At 42.6% G+C, this 21,002-nt stretch overlaps 1 protein-coding gene across 3 annotated transcripts in view; it reads left to right on the top strand.

The window, feature by feature from the left end:
- Positions 1 to 21,002, top strand: part of LOC109888508 (PEX5-related protein) — a 170,523-nt gene that overhangs the window by 101,862 nt on the left and 47,659 nt on the right. For all 3 annotated transcript variants that reach the window (XR_004209638.1, XM_031822374.1, XM_031822373.1), the window contains one exon: positions 1,302 to 1,397. Coding sequence is in view for 2 of the 3 variants with exons in the window: in XM_031822374.1 (XP_031678234.1) it covers positions 1,302 to 1,397 (96 nt within the window). In the remaining variant the exon portion in view is untranslated. The remainder of the gene's footprint in view (positions 1 to 1,301; positions 1,398 to 21,002) is intronic.

Raw genomic sequence — 21,002 nt, 5'->3', positions numbered from 1 at the left:
TAATAGATTTTGGATTAAAGATGGCCACAGAAGATGGGGAGTTATACTCAAACAAACGCTACATTTGTTTCACCCCAGGGGAACCATTGTAAGTCAACGACAGCGATACTGTAAACAGCGGCTTTGGTTTCCTTTACTTGGCAGGTGGTCACGCACGCAATATGTTGACAGAGGAATGATGTCAAATCAAAAAGAAATAAAACATTTATTTGTCACATGCTTCGTAAACAACAGGTGTTTCGTAAACTAACAGTGAAATGCTTACTTACGGTCCCGTTCCGATTAACACAGAGAGAAAAATAGAAAGATGATAATGCAATGAATAAATACAATAACTTGGCTATATATGAAAAAAGACTAAAACTGACTAAAATCCTTCACACCTCCCTACAGCTTTCCTGTACCACTGGGCCTTGACATTTTGCACACAACAGCATGTAGAACTGCTTGGAAAGCTGGGAAATAAACTTTTTTCCTTTTTACCATTTTAAATCGCATGACGTAGTAGGCAACATTAAGCGGGGGGGAAGCTAATTCTCTGGAGGCCATTAATATCTAGATAAGCCAACTTCAATTAGACCTCGCATAAATCGTGTCCTTCTAATGGCCAGCTATGGAAATGGAACATGGAATGTTACAGGTAATGGCTGAGCTGACACCGGGTTTTACAGAACAGATTAGTCATCAGAATGTGACAACCAGGCAGCTGTGGCAGTGGGAGGCCACTGACTTGCGTTCTACCTGAGAGTTACAAAATGTCTCCCTGTATGGAACATGTACTTCATTTTAATTCCTTGGTCTTCATAATTGATTCCCTAGCCTTAGGCTACAAACATCACCAGTTACTCTAGTAATGCACTACATCCAAACACATTACGATATTTCAGCACAATTCATATTTGGTACCAGTTTTGTTAGATATGTTGCGCAGTCACATAACACGTATACATATACACAAAGTACAACACATGTAGAAATGCAAACTAGTCCACTTCTTTTCAAAAGCAGCATGAGGCATTGTCAGATGCTATAACAATGCTACCATCAGCACATTTCAGGGTTATGAGCATGTCAAAGGCTTTGCCGAGGCAGAGATATTTACCCCTCCCCGGGGAAGGCAGAGATGGCTGACCCTGCACCCCTCTCTGTCTGTCTGTCTCCTCTCCTTTTGCCTGGCTCTGTGTGTGTGTGTGTGTGTGTGTGTGTGTGTGTGTGTGTGTGTGTGTGTGTGTGTGTGTGTGTGTGTGTGTGTGTGTGTGTGTGTGTGTGTGTGTGTGTGTGTGTGTGTGTGTGTGTGACAGGGCCGTTTGAGTAAAGAGCGGTTCGGTGGCGGTGCCCTCCTGTCCAGAAACCAGTCCCTGGAGGAAGAGTTTGAGCGAGCCAAGGCAGCTGTGGAGGTAAGAGGAAGGGGATTGAGTTTGAGCAAGCCAAAGCAGCTGTGGAGGTAAGAGGAGGGGGATTGAGTTTGAGCGAGCCAAGGCAGCTGTGAAGGTAAGAGGAGGGGGATTGAGTTTGAGCGAGCCAAGGCAGCTGTGAAGGTAAGAGGAGGGGGATTGAGTTTGAGCGAGCCAAGGCAGCTGTCGAGACAAGAGGAGGGGGATTGAGTTTGAGCGAGACAAGGCAGCTGTGAAGGTAAGAGGAGGGGGATTGAGTTTGAGCGAGCCAAGGCAGCTGTGGAGATAAGAGGAGAGGGATTGAGTTTGAGCGAGCCAAGGCAGCTGTCGAGCTAGGGCTGTGGCGGTCATGACATTTTATCAGCCGGTAACTGCCATGCAAAGGTAACATTAACATAAATTAACATAAATACGTTTAGCATCTCTGGGCTTCCACGCATAGTCTACAAGCCACTAATGCAGGCTTTTGGAACATCTACATTTTAAAAAGTCTAATACATCCATTTAATATAGCCTACATCAGGGATAGGCAACACTGTTCCTGGAGTGCCACAGCTACTGCAGGATTTTGTTCCAACTACAAACCACGCCTGATCAATTGATCAGCTCAGTTATTGACTAAATTCAACAACAAACACAAAAAAGTAAAACTTGAAGTGCATGAGGCACTCCAGAACCATGGTTACCTGGTTACCATGGTTACCTACCCCTGGCCTACACCGTCACAATAAATCCATGATTTATTTTAAGCAGGTCTAAAGAAACATTATGATGTAGCCTATTTCAGAAGAACAGAATAGCATATTCTGAGTCGTCCTTATGTTAGGCCCTGATCTGGCTATGCCATATGGCTGTGGGATACACTAGTTAATTTAAATAAAGTTTATTTTAATTTTAAATGTAGCAGGCAAGATTTGCTTAGAATTCCTGTTGCATTATTTTATATTATTTTATAAGAAGAAGAATACTGCTGAACATAGCTGAATAAAAAAAAATGAATATTTTTACAAAATGATTTCCAAGGGATGGCACACATTCTGCTATTCTGCGTTAAGCTGTTTACATAGTGATAACTTGAAACAGGTTTCCCTATGCTTAATTAGAGTTATTTATGCAACGTTAGTTTTAAAAACCTTAGGCTATATGTTTTGATTACTAATAAATTGTAAGGTTGCATGATGCGACTCTAATGATGATTTGAAACATTTTGCATGACTGGCCTGTATTTGATCTGCTCTGTTTCCTACGCAGGCTTCACACACTTACATCAGTCTCTCATTCACAATTCGACAAGCACTTTATAATATTCCCACCCGACAGACAATTCTAAATGTAAATGTAAATGTAATGTAATGTTCTTTACGTATATAGCCTAATATACAGTGCCTTGCGAAAGTATTCGGCCCCCTTGAACTTTGCGACCTTTTGCCACATTTCAGGCTTCAAACATAAAGATATAAAACTGTATTTTTTTTGTGAAGAATCAACAAGTGGGACACAATCATGAAGTGGAACGACATTTATTGGATATTTCAAACTTTTTTAACAATCAAAAACTGAAAAATTGGGCGTGCAAAATTATTCAGCCCCCTTAAGTTAATACTTTGTAGCGCCACCTTTTGCTGCGATTACAGCTGTAAGTCGCTTGGGGTATGTCTCTATCAGTTTTGCACTTCGAGAGACTGAATTTTTTCCCATTCCTCCTTGCAAAACAGCTCGAGCTCAGTGAGGTTGGATGGAGAGCATTTGTGAACAGCAGTTTTCAGTTCTTTCCACAGATTCTCGATTGGATTCAGGTCTGGACTTTGACTTGGCCATTCTAACACCTGGATATGTTTATTTTTGAACCATTCCATTGTAGATTTTGCTTTATGTTTTGGATCATTGTCTTGTTGGAAGACAAATCTCCGCCCCAGTCTCAGGTCTTTTGCAGACTCCATCAGGTTTTCTTCCAGAATGGTCCTGTATTTGGCTCCATCCATCTTCCCATCAATTTTAACCATCTTCCCTGTCCCTGCTGAAGAAAAGCAGGCCCAAAACATGATGCTGCCACCACCATGTTTGACAGTGGGGATGGTGTGTTCAGGGTGATGAGCTGTGTTGCTTTTACGCCAAACATAACGTTTTGCATTGTTGCCAAAAAGTTCAATTTTGGTTTCATCTGACCAGAGCACCTTCTTCCACATGTTTGATGTGTCTCCCAGGTGGCTTGTGGCAAACTTTAAACAACACTTTTTATGGATATCTTTAAGAAATGGCTTTCTTCTTGCCACTCTTCCATAAAGGCCAGATTTGTGCAATATACGACTGATTGTTGTCCTATGGACAGAGTCAACCACCTCAGCTGTAGATCTCTGCAGTTCATCCAGAGTGATCATGGGCCTCTTGGCTGCATCTCTGATCAGTCTTCTCCTTGTATGAGCTGAAAGTTTAGAGGGACGGCCAGGTCTTGGTAGATTTGCAGTGGTCTGATACTCCTTCCATTTCAATATTATCGCTTGCACAGTGCTCCTTGGGATGTTTAAAGCTTGGGAAATATTTTTGTATCCAAATCCGGCTTTAAACTTCTTCACAACAGTATCTCGGACCTGCCTGGTGTGTTCCTTGTTCTTCATGATGCTCTCTGCGCTTTTAACGGACCTCTGAGACTATCACAGTGCAGGTGCATTTATACGGAGACTTGATTACACACAGGTGGATTGTATTTATCATCATTAGTCATTTAGGTCAACATTCGATCACTCAGAGATCCTCACTGAACTTCTGGAGAGAGTTTGCTGCACTGAAAGTAAAGGGGCTGAATAATTTTGCACGCCCAATTTTTCAGGTTTTGATTTGTTAAAAAAGTTTGAAATATCCAATAAATGTCGTTCCACTTCATGATTGTGTCCCACTTGTTGTTGATTCTTCACAAAAAAATACAGTTTTATATATTTATGTTTGAAGCCTGAAATGTGGCAAAAGGTCGCAAAGTTCAAGGGGGCCGAATACTTTCGCAAGGCACTGTATGTGTGGAAATATTTTTGATTTAGAATGGCTCACAAAAACAAAACAAAAAAAATCCGTAGCCTGCACTCGAATAGCGAATGGAGGAAGTGGTTCCCACGGTTACGTTCTGAACATGCCAGGTAAGCTACGCCAGTTGTAAAGCAGATTAATGTGCTTAAGTTGAACCCTATCAGTCCCTATCAGTCCCGAGACCCCAGGGGGAAAAAGGGTCTTTTAATTTATCTGCCTGACCAGTCCTTATATTTAGCCTCATAATGAAGTGCTTTACCATGTTCTTTTCAGGACAACCAGGGCTACAAGTAGAACACAAAACAATTTGACATAAACAGTTGTATTCATGAGTTTTATTGACAAATGTCAATGCAACAATAAGGTCTGCCAAAGCTAAAACAAAGCAAAATGTATATGAAGCTGTAAGTACATAAATGATTTACTCAGTGGGAAATGAATATCCAACTACTCAGTGACGACTGTGTGGAGTTTGTGACAGCAACTATGTGAGCTTATCACAGTATTATAGACACTATGTCCATGGATTAGCTGTCTAGCATAGAGCGATACATGTTACATTTGTTTGTGGGAGTCTCAGCTTTTCATAGATAGGTTTTAATAGACAGTGGCTCAAACCATTCGGACTCTACAGCCGTTTTTGTAAAAAGACCTGGCCCCGGGCTCCAGCGGTATCCGCCCTTGTCTCACAAACACCACTCTAGCTCAACCTCCCATTAATCACACAGACTAATGGTGGATGCAGAACAAATAAATACATTCCATTGTTTAAAAGGTGTCACGTGGGGCTCATTGGGTTAAGAATTGAGCAATAAAAATAGCAGCAAATGAAATCTGTGAACCTCTTCTAAATAGTGGCCAGTCAAACCTCTGTTTTCACACGCGATTGCACAATGACTGGACTGGAACCCTCCTCTTTTTAATAGAGGACATCACTCTGTTTTCACAAGCGATTGCACAATGACTGGACTGGAACCCTCCTCTTTTTAATAGAGGCCATCACTCTGTTTTCACAAGCGATTGCACAATGACTGGGCTTGTAAAAACACATGTCTCCAACCCTGTTCCAGGAGTCCCAGGCCTATAGGCTATGCTTAGAGTTACAGTATTTGGCCACTTTAGTTTAGATGCAAACCCTAGCAAAACATATAGGCCTATGGACTAGGCTACATCCAGGTTGTATCACATCCGGCCGTGATTGAGAGTCCCATAGGGCGGCGCACAATTGGCCCAGCGTCGTCTGGGTTTTGCCAGTGTAGGCCGTCATTGTAAATAATAATTTGTTCTTAACTGACTTGCCTAGTTAAATAAAGGTTCAATAAAAAATGCACAAATTAACATAATGCATGCGACTATGATTTGAGAAAGTTGCAAACAAATGTATACGCTGTTTCTTGCCTCAGACTGCACACTCTTGGCAAAATTCACAATTGATCATATTTTCACCCAGACTATTCTCAATCTAATCTTGTTTTTACAGTATACTAAATAATATAAGTGTGAAATGAGTTTTCATTTTGAATGGGCCATTATCATGCACCTTTCAGAGCGGGCGGGTAAAAAAATTGATAATTCGTATGCACTTGAATAGCGAATGGAGGACAGGTAGCCAGGTAGGCTACTCCAGCTGCAAAGCACAGCAAGGTGCTAAATATTAGTGTCACGCCCTGACCTTAGTATTCTTTGTTTTCTTTATTATTTTGGTTAGGTCAGGGTGTGACATGGGTGATATGTGTGTTTTTGTCTCATATAGGGTGTTTGTACTATCTAGGGTTTTTTGTAGATTTATGGGGTTGTTTCCATCTAGGTGTTTATGAAGGTCTATGGTTGCCTAGATTGGTTCTCAATTAGAGGCAGGTGTTTATCATTGTCTCTGATTGGGAACCATATTTAGGCAGCCATATTCTTTGGGTATTTGTGTGTGATTGTTTCCTGTGTCAGTGTTTGTGCCACACGGGACTGTTTTGTTTCCATTTCACTTTGTTATTTGTGTCATGTTCAGTCTTTTCTATTAAAACATGGACACTTATCACGCTGCGTATGGGTCCGATCCTTGCTACACCTCTTCGACGAAGAGGAGGAAATCCGTTACAATTAGGAAAGTTGAGAAATAAATATAGTAGGCCTAGCCTATAGAAAGCTGATGGGATCCTCCTCTTTTTAGTAGAGGCCATCACTCTGTTTTCTCATGCAATTGCATAGCCAACAGAAATGTTGTGCAACATGGGCTCATTAGGCTCTCATGAAGTGTTTAATTAGATTTTCGAATGCATTAGCATTGATGTCAGAGTAATTAGAGGGACAATAGACCACTGAGTACCAGGCAGTTAGCGACTGGTAGTTAACAAGTTTGGTAGACCTCTAATGACCATCAGCTGCATCAGTGCAGTTTTGGAGAAGTTTATTTACTGTAACTCAACAGTCACATGGAATTTGACTGCGGTCATGACTGGTGACTGGCCGTAATACGGTCACCATAACAGCCCTATGTCGAGGTAAGCGGAGAGAGATTTCGGACACCTTACCTGTATAAGCTCAGTCAACTGCACCTGGGCCATTCAAGTATTTCACTCTTGAATTGTTCCTGAAGATAGAGACAACAAGGTGTAATCATAATATAGCAGAAGCACACATTGAAGGTACTGCTTCATGTGATTTGCCTGAGTTACTTTGCCTGAGATGCGAAGACTTCCCAGAGCTAATGCTTAGACTTTAGCTCAGTGGGCTAACACAGTCTTATGGTGTGAAGGATGTTGGGTGTCAAACCTCGCCGGTCACACTCAAAGAGTAGAGCTTCTTAACCCTCAGGTGAATCTCAATAGTTTGTCTCCTCTTCATTTAGAGTTGCTGTGATAGAACTGGGCAGTTAGACAACTTTAAGTAGCCATCCATCTACCATATTGCTTCTGTCCACAGGTCAGTGCAGAGGAGACAGGGAGAAAAAGCCTCTTGAAACTATTGAGATGCAGCCCTTCTGTCCTACAGATACAGGTTGATGCTGATTGGTTCGAGTCATTGAGGTTTAAACCAATAAGCTACAGTGATCTCACAAACTGCAATAAGTCTGAGAACTAAGTTTAACTCCATCGTTAGCAACAAATACGTCCATGAGACAGTTTCTAATATCACTTTCCGACTTCGCTGTTGAAGCCCATTATCCTTACCGTCTTTGATCATCGTTGGTATAATAACACTGTCTACTTGAAGCTGCTTTTAGGTTGATGTATTTTTGATTGATTATCTCTGTGCAAAATGATCTCCGTTGTGATTGTGTGCTACCTCGCTCCCAATGACACTCCTATCAGCGTTATAGTACATACTAAATGCACCAGCTCGAGGTCATGGGAGTTTCCACCATCTAACAATAGGAAAGTAAATGGGTCAGCCATTGTGGAGCCAGACATATCAGGTAAAACAGCAGGGGAGGCACAGTCACCGTAATTAGATATAGCTAGGTAGATTCATCATAGGACTATGTGATTATAGGAGCTCTTCAGCTGTGGTGCTCCCATCCATTGAGAATTAGGAGAACAAAGCTAGTGGTCCCATCAGTGACCAAATAGGCTGCAATTATATGAAACATGGAAATGTCTCTGAGTACGTATCAGGCTTTGAATAATACCTTTTGGTTCAAAACTCATGCTCATTTGGTCCACTGATGAGTTTTCACCTTTGAAGGCTGTCTGTCTGGTGAAAACAGATATGCTCTACAATGGTATGAAGAGACACCATTGCAAACAGCTTCAATTCAAGAGAGAGATCCAGATATTGTTATGGGAAAATAGTAATGAGGGAATGATGCAATTCAAATTCCATTGACACAGAGCAATAATAGAAGGAGATTGCGATTCTGTGATTGGAATTAGTGCCTCAGCAATGGAATAATTGAATATCGAAATCAGTAAAAAAGAAAATTATCACACCCACTCAGTTGATCCCTCAGGTGAAGAAGCTGAATGTGGAGGTCCTGTGCTGGCGTGGTTACACATGGTCTGGTGTTGTGAGGCAGGTTGGACGTACTGCCAAATTCTTTAAAACGACATTGGAGGCGGCTTATGGTAGAGAAATTAACAATACATTCTCTGGCAACAGCTCTAGTGGACATTCCTGCAGTCAGCATGCCAATTGCACGCTCCCTCAAAACTTGTGACATCTGTGGCATTGTGTTGTGTGCACATTTTAAAGTGGCCTTTTATTGTCCCCAGCACAACAAAGTGCACCTGTGTAATGATCATGCTGTTTAATCAGCTTTTTGATATGCCACACCTGTTAGGTGGATGGATTATCTTGGCAAAGGAGAAATGCTCACTAACAGGGATGTAAACACATTTGTGTAAAACAATTGAGAAAAATAAGCTTTGTGTACGTATGGAACATTTCTGGGATTTATTAGTGCAGCTCATGAAACATGGGACCAACACTTTACATGTTGCGCTTATATTTTTGTTCAGTGTAGAAGCACCTTTGGCGGTGATTACAGCTTTGAGTCATCTTGGGTATGTCTGTATCAGCTTCACACATCTGGATTTGGGGATTTTCTCCCATTCTACCTTGCAGATTTTCTCGAGCTCTGTTAAGTTAGATGGGGAGCGGCAGTGATCAGCAATCTTCAAGTCTTTCCACAGACTTTCAATGGGATTCAAGTCTGGGCTTTGGCTGGGCCAGTCTTTCACATTCTTGTTCTGATGCTATTCCAGCGTTGCTTAGGCTGTATGCTTTGGGTCATTGTCCTGTTGGAATGTAAATCTTCGCCCCCAGTCTACGGTCGTTTGCACTCTGAAGCAGGTTCTCATCATGGATTTTCCTGTATTTGGCTCCAATCATTGTTCGCTCTATCTGTACCAGTCTCCCAGTCCCTTCCACTGAAAAGCATTCACATAGCATGATGCTGCCATCACCATGCTTCTGAACAGGGATGGTGCTAGACGTGTGATAACTGTGCCTTTTTCTCACGAGTGGCTTCCATTTGGCCACTCTCCCATAAAGCCCAGATTGGTGAAGTTTAATTTTGTATTTTTATTTCACCTTTATTTAACTTGACAAGTTCTGCAGAGACTGTTGTCCTTCTGGCAGGTTCTCTCATCTCAGCTATGGAATTCTGTAGTTCTGTCAGAGTGATCATTGGGTTCTTGTTCAACTCCCTGACCTAGGTCCTTCTTGCCCGGTTGCTCAGTTAGGTCGGACGGCCAGCTCTAGGCAGAGTCTAGGTAGTTCCATATGTTTTCAATTTCCCAATGATGGAGACCACTGTGGTCTTAGAAACTTTCAACACTCTAGACATTTTTTTATACCCAGATATATCCCTCTTTACAATCTCAGAGATCTATTGACAGTTCCTTGGACTTTAGGGTATAGTTTCTGCTCTGACATGCACTGTTAACTGTGGAACCTTAAATGTATTTCTTTCTAAATCATGTCCAATCAAGTGAATTGGCCACAGGTGGACACCAATCAAGTTCTAGTGACATCTCAAGGATGATCAAATGGAAGTGGATGCACCTGAGCGCAATTTGGAGTGCAAATTGGTGTGAATACTTATGTAAAGGAGATATTTCTCTTTTTAATTTTCAATAAATTTGCTAAAATGTCTAAAAACATGTTTTCACTTTGTCATTATGGGGTATTGTGATGTCATTATGGGGTATTGTGATGTCATTATGGGGTATTGTGATGTCATTATGGGGTATTGTGTGTAGATGGGCGAATTCAGGCTGTAACACAACATAATGTTGAATAAGTCAAGGGGTTTACTTTATAAAGGCACTTGTATCTCCACTATTCTCTTAGAGAAGGTGTAAGTAGTGCTCCTGTTCAACGGACATGTCCTGTTTTGACTGATGTGAGAGACCTGGGGCCTTTCGCGTTACATGTGCTGTACTGAAGGCTACAGTACGATGTTACACACGGACGTGTCTGGGAAGGTCAATGACTAATGGAGTAAAGATAGGAATACAGTGAGAAAGTGTCCTCCCCAAAAAGGAGCTCTTGTCCCACTTAGGGATCACTTCCCAATGTGAGTGATGTCGGAGTTAAGGATGTCTTGTTGGAGACTCTGAGCCATAAGTCCCAGGCTCTCAAATCACATGGATAAGTATACAAGTGCTTGCCTCAGGGCAGGTAATTCCGAGAAGTGATGATATTTGGAGATGCACCCGGACAAATGTTGGATCGATTGGTAACAGTATCCCGGAGCGTCAATTGGGGGCCCGAGACACTTTTGGCTCGGTCAGCAATTCTGGCTTGGACTGTCGATATCGGTCCCTGTAATCACAGATCACTCCCCCTAAATTGCCGAGCATATGCATGCATTCATACTTATTAACAAATGGAAGGAGATGGCTCAAGTGGCTCAAACTAATACCTCTCCGTCACACAGGCTAGCTGCCAATCTATTCAATTAGTTTAATTGCCAAATGTCTGGAATTTATCAAAAGACAGAGCAAAGACACCAAGGAATTATGTCCTAAAATATCATACATTTTAAAATAATAGGAGAGATGAGTAGTTGTGGCTTCCATGCGTTTCACATTAAAACCATTAAAAGGGATGATAAAAGGATAATGGGCTGAAAAGCAGAGCCCTTCAGATGCTTTGGTCGTTAATTAGGACAGAGGGTGATAAAGAGACGTCTACAGGGGAGGGTTGTGCCATGACGTTGAAGCCGTTTGGGGACGGTGGCAATCACATTGAGCCAATGAAGGCACCCCTGTCTTATTAAATAAAGAGCCGGCTGCAAGCTACAAAGCCACCAGGTTAACTCCTGCTCTGAGGAACAGTGTTTTGCTGTGAGTCAGAGATAGCGGAATCACAGCTCTGATAAAAGACCGGATCAAGGTCACTGTGGGCCGAGTATTTGATTAAAGCTGCAGGGGACAGCCTCACCTTTTCACCGCTTGATTTTCCCTGAGGCACTTTTGGTTTGGAGGGTGATTACTGTCGTTTTGGTACAGAGAAATTTCTAGAAAGTTACAGAGGAAGTTGAGTATGAAAATGATCTCTCACTCTGAAGAGCGTACCGGTTATCAGATGGATGAATGTGTCATACATGGTCCTGTGCTCCCGAATGTTATTACGATTGTGTGACTGAGAACGATCTAAATATGCCAACATCGAAGCACCTACAATTAATCTCCATGCCGACCATTTAACTGGAGGTGCTCTGTGCTTTGATAGGCCAACCCTTGAGCTCATGGTACAGACAACTATTGAATCAATGATAAGATAGACCCATAGGAACACACAACTATTGAATCAATGATAAGATAGACCCATTGGAATACACCTCTGATTTATTGTGTAGTTTGCTTCCTGTTACATTCGCAAAAGTATGTGGACACCCCTTAAAATGTGTGGATTCGGCTATTTCAGTTACACCCATTGCTGACAGGTGTATTAAAAAAAAGAATTGAGCACACAGCCATGAAATCTCCATAGACAAACATTGGCAGTAGAATGGCCTTATTGAAGAGCTCAGTGACTTTCAACGTGGCCCGTCATAGGATGCCACCTTCCCTAGTCAACTGCATCTGATCTTCCCTAGTCAACTGTAAGTAGTGTTATTGTGAAGTGGAAACGTTTAGGCTCAAGAACGGCTCAGCCGTGAAGTGGTAGGCCACACAAGCTCACAGAATGAGACCGCCGAGTGCTGAAGCGTGCAATGCGTAGAAATTGTCTGTCCTCGTTGCAACACTCCCTATAGAGTTCCAAACTGCCTCTGGAAGCAACGTCAGCACAAGAACTGTTCATCGGGAGCTTAATGGAAAGGTTTTCCATGGCCGAGCAGCCGCACACAAGCCTAAGATCACCATGCGCAATGCGTAGCATCGGCTGGATTGGAGCCCTATACTGTATGTACTATAAAAGGTCATGAATCACTCAATTCTGCACTACAGGTTGAGTCATTTGCTGATTGATGGTGAGCTAGTCCAAAATAATGAGCTTATTTATTTATTAAGTCAGTTAAGAACGAATTCTTATTTACAATGATGGCCTATCTCGGCCCAAACCCGGTCGACCCTGGGCCAAATTGGGTGCTGCCCTATGGGACACCCAATCACAGCCGGATGTGAAACAGCCTGGATTTGAACCAGGGTGTCTGTAGTGACGCCTCAAGCACTGAGGTAGAGTGCCTTAGACCGCTGCGCCACTCGGGAGCCCAGTACAGTAATGAACACCAGCCAAATGCAGGTAGATTTTGGCATTGATGGGTAACAATGTCTAATTCACCAGCCACGTTGGTGGGTAACAATGTCTAATTCACCAGCCACATTGGTGGGTTAGAATGACTAATTCACCAGCCACATTGGTGGGTAAGAATGACTAATTCACCAGCCACGTTGGTGGGTAAGAATGACTAATTCACCAGCCACATTGGTGGGTAAGAATGACTAATTCACCAGCCACATTGTTGGGTAAGAATGACTAATTCACCAGCCACGTTGGTGGGTAAGAATGACTAATTCACCAGCCCCGTTGGCAGGTGGTCACACTCAGGGCTCTACAGTGCCAGCATTTCATAAAAATAGTAGTACAAGTACAAGTTGTGATTTATAGCTAAAGAAATGCTGCAGTAGCTGTTTTCAAAGTATTTCTGCCATTTTGTTTAATATCTGGTAATGCACAAAGAAATCTGAATCCAAACGTTATAGCTATCCCACCTCACGCAGCAACACTGCCTGTCTGGGGGGCTGTGAGTGAAATGCTTAAAAAATAGTTTTTTGAAGCAATGCGTACAGGAATAAAAGTTGGTCTAATTTACTCAAAAGTCTTCTAAAGTCCTCGCGTTTCTTGGCTATTTCTTTTTCACAAGCTAGGGTGCTTTTCATTGTTTGAGTTTGCTTCCTCCTTTAGCAAAAAGAGGCATTGTCAGCCTCAACTAGTGACATTCTAACAGGCACAAGTGAGGACTGGAGTGGCCATGTTACCAAGGTAACCTTAAAGGGGCAGCTGAACATTTTTTCCTCTCTGATATTTTGGTTAAAAGTACATATTAAATTAAATCGAGCAATAAACCACATGACTTCTTATTAGTAATCCATTTCTTGCTTTATAAATATTACTAAGCATTATAATCCTTCTTTTTATGTAACTATGGCAAAAGCATATATTTGGGCTGTTACAAAATTGGAGTAGCTGGTAGATTTGTTTTTTATCTACCTGCCACAGTGACTGGTATACAAAAAATAAGTTTTAGGCCCTGAATGTAATCCTCTGGGCAAAGCTTATGAGCGACAGCCACAGTTTTGTTAGATTTTCCCCCGCGGGCAGCACTTCTGGTAGACTATAGACTAGTACAGGGTTTCCTAAACCTCTCCCATAGTACTCCCACTTATTTGATGTATTCTACTAATCAAGGGCTTGATCAGTGGTCTGAAGTACTTAAGTAAAAATACTTTAAAGTTCTACTTAAGTAGTTTTTGGGGGGAATCTGTACTTATGACAAATGGGTACTTTTCCCACCACTGGGCTCGATGATTGATAAGTTAACCAGTACAATCAGGTGTGCAAGTACTGGAGCAGATCAAACAAGTGCTGTGCTGGGCGCTGGGAAACACTGCTGTAGTATATATATACAACTCCCACATACTGTAGATGCACCGCTGTTAGGGATCTATTAGTAAATACTTTTTACAGTGTAGTTTTTCCAGTCTTTTCTCCCCAGGTGAGATCAAAAGAAGAAATTATTATATTCTTTGGAGTATACTGCAAGGAACCCAGACTACTAGACACTTAATAAGATGTAATAATTTGAATCATGTCAAATGTCAAAGTGGAAAAAAAACACAATTATATATATTTTTGTCATTATGGAAATTAAAACACTGATATATCTTAATTAGATAATTATTCAACCCCCTGAATCAATACAAATTCGAATCACCTTTGGCAGCGACTACAGCTAAGAGTCGTTTGGATAATAGTCTCGAAGAGATTTACACATCTGCATTGTACAGTATTTGCCCGTTATTCTTTTTTTATTCGTCAAGTTCTGTCAACTTGCTTGTTGATCATTGCTAGACAGCCATTTTCAAGTCTCGCCATAGATTTGAAAGCTTATTTAAGTCAAAACTGTAACTAGGCCACTCAGGAACATTCAATGTCGTCATGATAAGATACTCCAGTGTATATTTGGACTCCAGTGTATGTTTTAGGTTGTCTTTCTGAAAGGTGAATTTATATCCCGGTGTCTGTTGGAAAGCAGACTGAACCAGGTTTTCCTCTAGAATTTGTATGTGCTTAGCTCTATTCTGTTTCTTTTTATCCCCCCAAAAACTCCCTAATCCTTGCCAATGACAATCATACCCATAACATGGTGCAGCCGCCACCATGCTTGAAAATATAAAGAGTGGTACTCAATGATGTCCTGTGTTGGATTTGCCCCAAACATAACACTTTGTATTCAGGCTTCCTTATTTCACTCTGACATGTAGGTGTATATTGTGGAGTAACTGCAATGCGGTTGATCTATCTTCAGTTCTCTCCTTTCACAGCCATTCAATTCTTTAATGGTTTTTAAATCACCATTGGCCTCATGGTGAAATCCCTGAGCGTTTTCCCTCTTCTCCGGCATCTGATTTAGGAAGAACGCCTGTGTCTTTGTAGTGACGGTGTATTGATACACCATCCAAAGTGTAATCAATAACTTCAACATGTTCAAAGGGATATTCAGTATCTTCTTTTTTTTTACCCATCTACCAATAGGTGTCCTTCTTTGCGAGGCATTGGAAAAACTCCCTGGTCTTTGTGGTTGAATCTGTGCTTGAAATTCATGCACATAGAGTGTTAGAGTATTCACATAGAGTATTCAACCCCTTTGCCATAACAAAGGGGTTGAATACTTATTGACTCCAGACATTTCAGCTTTTCATTTTTAATTAATTTGTAAAAATGTGCGAAAAACAACGTTCTCCTGTGACATTGTGTGGTATTGTGTGTAGATCAGTGACACAATCTCAATTTAATCCATTTTAAATTTGGTCTGTAACACAACAAAATGTGGAAAAAGTCAAGGGTGTGAATAATTTCTGAAGGCACAGTACATGATGAGACAACACGGAAATAAATAGGGCAATCTGTAGGTTAAAAGGTTCTTTGCAGCTGTTTATATTTCAATATCAAATCATTTCTGGGTACCAATTAAGTGCCTTACTGTAATTGTTTTCAATTGCAGTCGGGAAGCAAGTTCAGGGAGTGAATCATTTAATAAATGAAACATAATACAAAACAAGAAACACGAACAACGCACAGACATGAAACAGAAACAATAATCCTGGGGAAGGAACCAAAGGGAGTGGCATATATAGGGAAGGAACCAAAGGGAGTGGCAGATATAGGGAAGGAACCAAAGGGAGTGGCAGATATAGGGAAGGAACCAAAGGGAGTGGCAGATATAGGGAAGGAACCAAAAGGGGTGGCAGATATAGGGCAGGAACCAAAGGGGGTGACATATATAGGGAAGGAACCAAAGGGGGTGGCATATATAGGGAAGGAACCAAAGGGAGTGGCAGATATAGGGAAGGAACCAAAGGGAGTGGCAGATATAGGGAAGGAACCAAAGGGAGTGGCAGATATAGGGCAGGAACCAAAGGGGGTGACATATATAGGGAAGGAACCAAAGGGGGTGGCAGATATAGGGAAGGAACCAAAGGGGGTGGCAGATATAGGGAAGGAACCAAAGGGGGTGGCAGATATAGGGAAAGAACCAAAGGGAGTGGCAGATATAGGGAAGGAACCAAAGGGAGTGACATATATAGGGAAGGAACCAAAGGGAGGGACATATATAGGGAAGGAACCAAAGGGGGTGGCATATATAGGGAAGGAACCAAAGGGGGTGGCATATATAGGGAAGGAACCAAAGGGAGTGACATATATAGGGAAGGAACCAAAGGGAGGGACATATATAGGGAAGGAACCAAAGGGGGTGGCATATATATAGGGAAGGAACCAAAGGGAGTGGCAGATATAGGGAAGGAACCAAAGGGAGTGACATTATAGGGAAGGAACCAAAGGGAGGGACATATATAGGGAAGGAACCAAAGGGGGTGGCATATATAGGGAAGGAACCAAAGGGAGTGGCAGATATAGGGAAGGAACCAAAGGGAGTGACATATATAGGGAAGGAACCAAAGGGAGGGACATATATAGGGAAGGAACCAAAGGGGGTGGCATATATAGGGAAGGAACCAAAGGGGTGGCATATATAGGGAAGGAACCAAAGGGAGTGACATATATAGGGAAGGAACCAAAGGGAGGGACATATATAGGGAAGGAACCAAAGGGGGTGGCATATATAGGGAAGGAACCGAAGGGAGTGACATATATAGGGAAGGAACCAAAGGGAGTGACATAGCTAGGGAAGGAACCAAAGGGAGTGACATATATAGGGAAGGAACCAAAGGGAGTGAGATATTTAGGGAAGGAACCAAAGGGAGTGACATATTTAGGGAAGGGACCAAAGGGAGTGACATATATAGGGAAGGAACCAAAGGGAGTGACATATATAGGGAAGGTACCGAAGGGAGTGACATATATAGGGAAGGAACCAAAGAGAGTGACATATATAGGGAAGGAACCAAAGAGAGGGACATATATAGGGAAGGAACCAAAGGGAGGGACATATATAAGGTAGGAACCAAAGGGAGTGACATATATAGGGAAGGAACCAAAGGGGGTGGCATATATAGGGAAGGAACCGAAGGGAGTGACATATATAGGGAAGGAACCAAAGGGAGTGACATAGATAGGGAAGGAACCAAAGGGAGTGACATATATAGGGAAGGAACCAAAGGGAGTGAGATATTTAGGGAAGGAACCAAAGGGAGTGACATATTTAGGGAAGGAACCAAAGGGAGTGACATATATAGGGAAGGAACCAAAGGGAGTGACATATATAGGGAAGGAACCAAAGGGAGTGACATAGATAGGGAAGGAACCAAAGGGAGGGATATATATAGGGAAGGAACCAAAGGGAGTGACATATATAGGGAAGGAACCAAAGGGAGTGACATATATAGGGAAGGAACCAAAGGGAGGGATATATATAGGGAAGGAACCAAAGGGAGTGACATATATAGGGAAGGAACCAAAGGGAGTGACATATATAGGGAAGGAACCAAAGGGAGTGACATAGATAGGGAAGGAACCAAAGGGAGTGACATATATAGGGAAGGAACCAAAGGGAGTGAGATATTTAGGGAAGGAACCAAAGGGAGTGACATATTTAGGGAAGGAACCAAAGGGAGTGACATATATAGGGAAGGAACCAAAGGGAGTGACATATATAGGGAAGGAACCAAAGGGAGGGATATATATAGGGAAGGAACCAAAGGGAGTGACATATATAGGGAAGGAACCAAAGGGAGTGACATATATAGGGAAGGAACCAAAGGGAGGGATATATATAGGGAAGGAACCAAAGGGAGTGACATATATAGGGAAGGAACCAAAGGGAGTGACATATATAGGGAAGGAACCGAAGGGAGTGACATATATAGGGAAGGAACCAAAGAGAGTGACATATATAGGGAAGGAACCAAAGAGAGGGACATATATAGGGAAGGAACCAAAGGGAGGGGCATATATAAGGTAGGAACCAAAGGGAGTGACATATATGGGGAAGGAACCAAAGGGGGTGGCATATATAGGGAAGGAACCAAAGGGAGTGACATATATAGGGAAGGAACCAAAGGGAGGGACATATATAGGGAAGGAACCAAAGGGGGTGGCATATATAGGGAAGGAACCAAAGGGAGTGACATAGATAGGGAAGGAACCAAAGGGAGTGACATATATAGGGAAGGAACCAAAGGGAGTGAGATATTTAGGGAAGGAACCAAAGGGAGTGACATATTTAGGGAAGGAACCAAAGGGAGTGACATATATAGGGAAGGAACCAAAGGGAGTGACATATATAGGGAAGGAACCAAAGGGAGGGATATATATAGGGAAGGAACCAAAGGGAGTGACATATATAGGGAAGGAACCAAAGGGAGTGACATATATAGGGAAGGAACCGAAGGGAGTGACATATATAGGGAAGGAACCAAAGGGAGTGACATAGATAGGGAAGGAACCAAAGGGAGTGACATATATAGGGAAGGAACCAAAGGGAGTGAGATATTTAGGGAAGGAACCAAAGGGAGTGACATATTTAGGGAAGGAACCAAAGGGAGTGACATATATAGGGAAGGAACCAAAGGGAGTGACATATATAGGGAAGGAACCAAAGGGAGGGATATATATAGGGAAGGAACCAAAGGGAGTGACATATATAGGGAAGGAACCAAAGGGAGTGACATATATAGGGAAGGAACCAAAGGGAGGGACATATATAGGGAAGGAACCAAAGGGGGTGGCATATATAGGGAAGGAACCAAAGGGAGTGGCAGATATAGGGAAGGAACCAAAGGGGGTGGCATATATAGGGAAGGAACCAAAGGGAGTGGCAGATATAGGGAAGGAACCAAAGGGAGTGACATATATAGGGAAGGAACCAAAGGGAGGGACATATATAGGGAAGGAACCAAAGGGGGTGGCATATATAGGGAAGGAACCAAAGGGGGTGGCATATATAGGGAAGGAACCAAAGGGAGTGACATATATAGGGAGGGAACCAAAGGGAGTGAGATATTTAGGGAAGGAACCAAAGGGAGTGACATATTTAGGGAAGGAACCAAAGGGAGTGACATATATAGGGAAGGAACCAAAGGGAGTGACATATATAGGGAAGGAACCAAAGGGAGGGATATATATAGGGAAGGAACCAAAGGGAGTGACATATATAGGGAAGGAACCAAAGGGAGTGACATATATAGGGAAGGAACCAAAGGGAGGGACATATATAGGGAAGGAACCAAAGGGGGTGGCATATATAGGGAAGGAACCAAAGGGAGTGGCAGATATAGGGAAGGAACCAAAGGGGGTGGCATATATAGGGAAGGAACCAAAGGGAGTGGCAGATATAGGGAAGGAACCAAAGGGAGTGACATATATAGGGAAGGAACCAAAGGGAGGGACATATATAGGGAAGGAACCAAAGGGGGTGGCATATATAGGGAAGGAACCAAAGGGGGTGGCATATATAGGGAAGGAACCAAAGGGAGTGACATATATAGGGAAGGAACCAAAGGGAGGGACATATATAGGGAAGGAACCAAAGGGGGTGGCATATATAGGGAAGGAACCGAAGGGAGTGACATATATAGGGAAGGAACCAAAGGGAGGGACATATATAGGGAAGGAACCAAAGGGGGTGGCATATATAGGGAAGGAACCAAAGGGGGTGGCATATATAGGGAAGGAACCAAAGGGAGTGACATATATAGGGAAGGAACCAAAGGGAGGGACATATATAGGGAAGGAACCAAAGGGGGTGGCATATATAGGGAAGGAACCGAAGGGAGTGACATATATAGGGAAGGAACCAAAGGGAGTGACATAGATAGGGAAGGAACCAAAGGGAGTGACATATATAGGGAAGGAACCAAAGGGAGTGAGATATTTAGGGAAGGAACCAAAGGGAGTGACATATTTAGGGAAGGAACCAAAGGGAGTGACATATATAGGGAAGGAACCAAAGGGAGTGACATATATAGGGAAGGAACCAAAGGGAGGGATATATATAGGGAAGGAACCAAAGGGAGTGACATATATAGGGAAGGAACCAAAGGGAGTGACATATATAGGGAAGGAACCAAAGGGAGGGATATATATAGGGAAGGAACCAAAGGGAGTGACATATATAGGGAAGGAACCAAAGGGAGTGACATATATAGGGAAGGAACCGAAGGGAGTGACATATATAGGGAAGGAACCAAAGAGAGTGACATATATAGGGAAGGAACCAAAGAGAGGGACATATATAGGGAAGGAACCAAAGGGAGGGACATATATAAGGTAGGAACCAAAGGGAGTGACATATATGGGGAAGGAACCAAAGGGGGTGGCATATATAGGGAAGGAACCAAAGGGAGTGACATATATAGGGAAGGAACCAAAGGGAGGGACATATATAGGGAAGGAACCAAAGGGGGTGGCATATATAGGGAAGGAACCGAAGGGAGTGACATATATAGGGAAGGAGCCAAAGGGAGTGACATAGATAGGGAAGGAACCAAAGGGAGTGACATATATAGGGAAGGAACCAAAGGGAGTGAGATATTTAGGGAAGGAACCAAAGGGAGTGACATATTTAGGGAAGGAACCAAAGGGAGTGACATATATGGGGAAGGAACCAAAGGGAGTGACATATATAGGGAAGGAACCAAAGGGAGGGATATATATAGGGAAGGAACCAAAGGGAGTGACATAGATAGGGAAGGAACCAAAGGGAGTGACATATATAGGGAAGGAACCGAAGGGAGTGACATATATAGGGAAGGAACCAAAGGGAGTGACATATATAGGGAAGGAACCAAAGGGAGGGACATATATAGGGAAGGAACCAAAGGGGGTGGCATATATAGGGAAGGAACCGAAGGGAGTGACATATATAGGGAAGGAACCAAAGGGAGTGACATAGATAGGGAAGGAACCAAAGGGAGTGACATATATAGGGAAGGAACCAAAGGGAGTGAGATATTTAGGGAAGGA

Source organism: Oncorhynchus kisutch, linkage group LG4 (assembly GCF_002021735.2).
Source record: "Oncorhynchus kisutch isolate 150728-3 linkage group LG4, Okis_V2, whole genome shotgun sequence".
Lineage (NCBI taxonomy): Eukaryota > Metazoa > Chordata > Actinopteri > Salmoniformes > Salmonidae > Oncorhynchus > Oncorhynchus kisutch.
The sequence above is the reverse complement of the archived record's forward strand: the minus strand, read 5'-3'. Positions and strand labels throughout refer to the sequence as shown.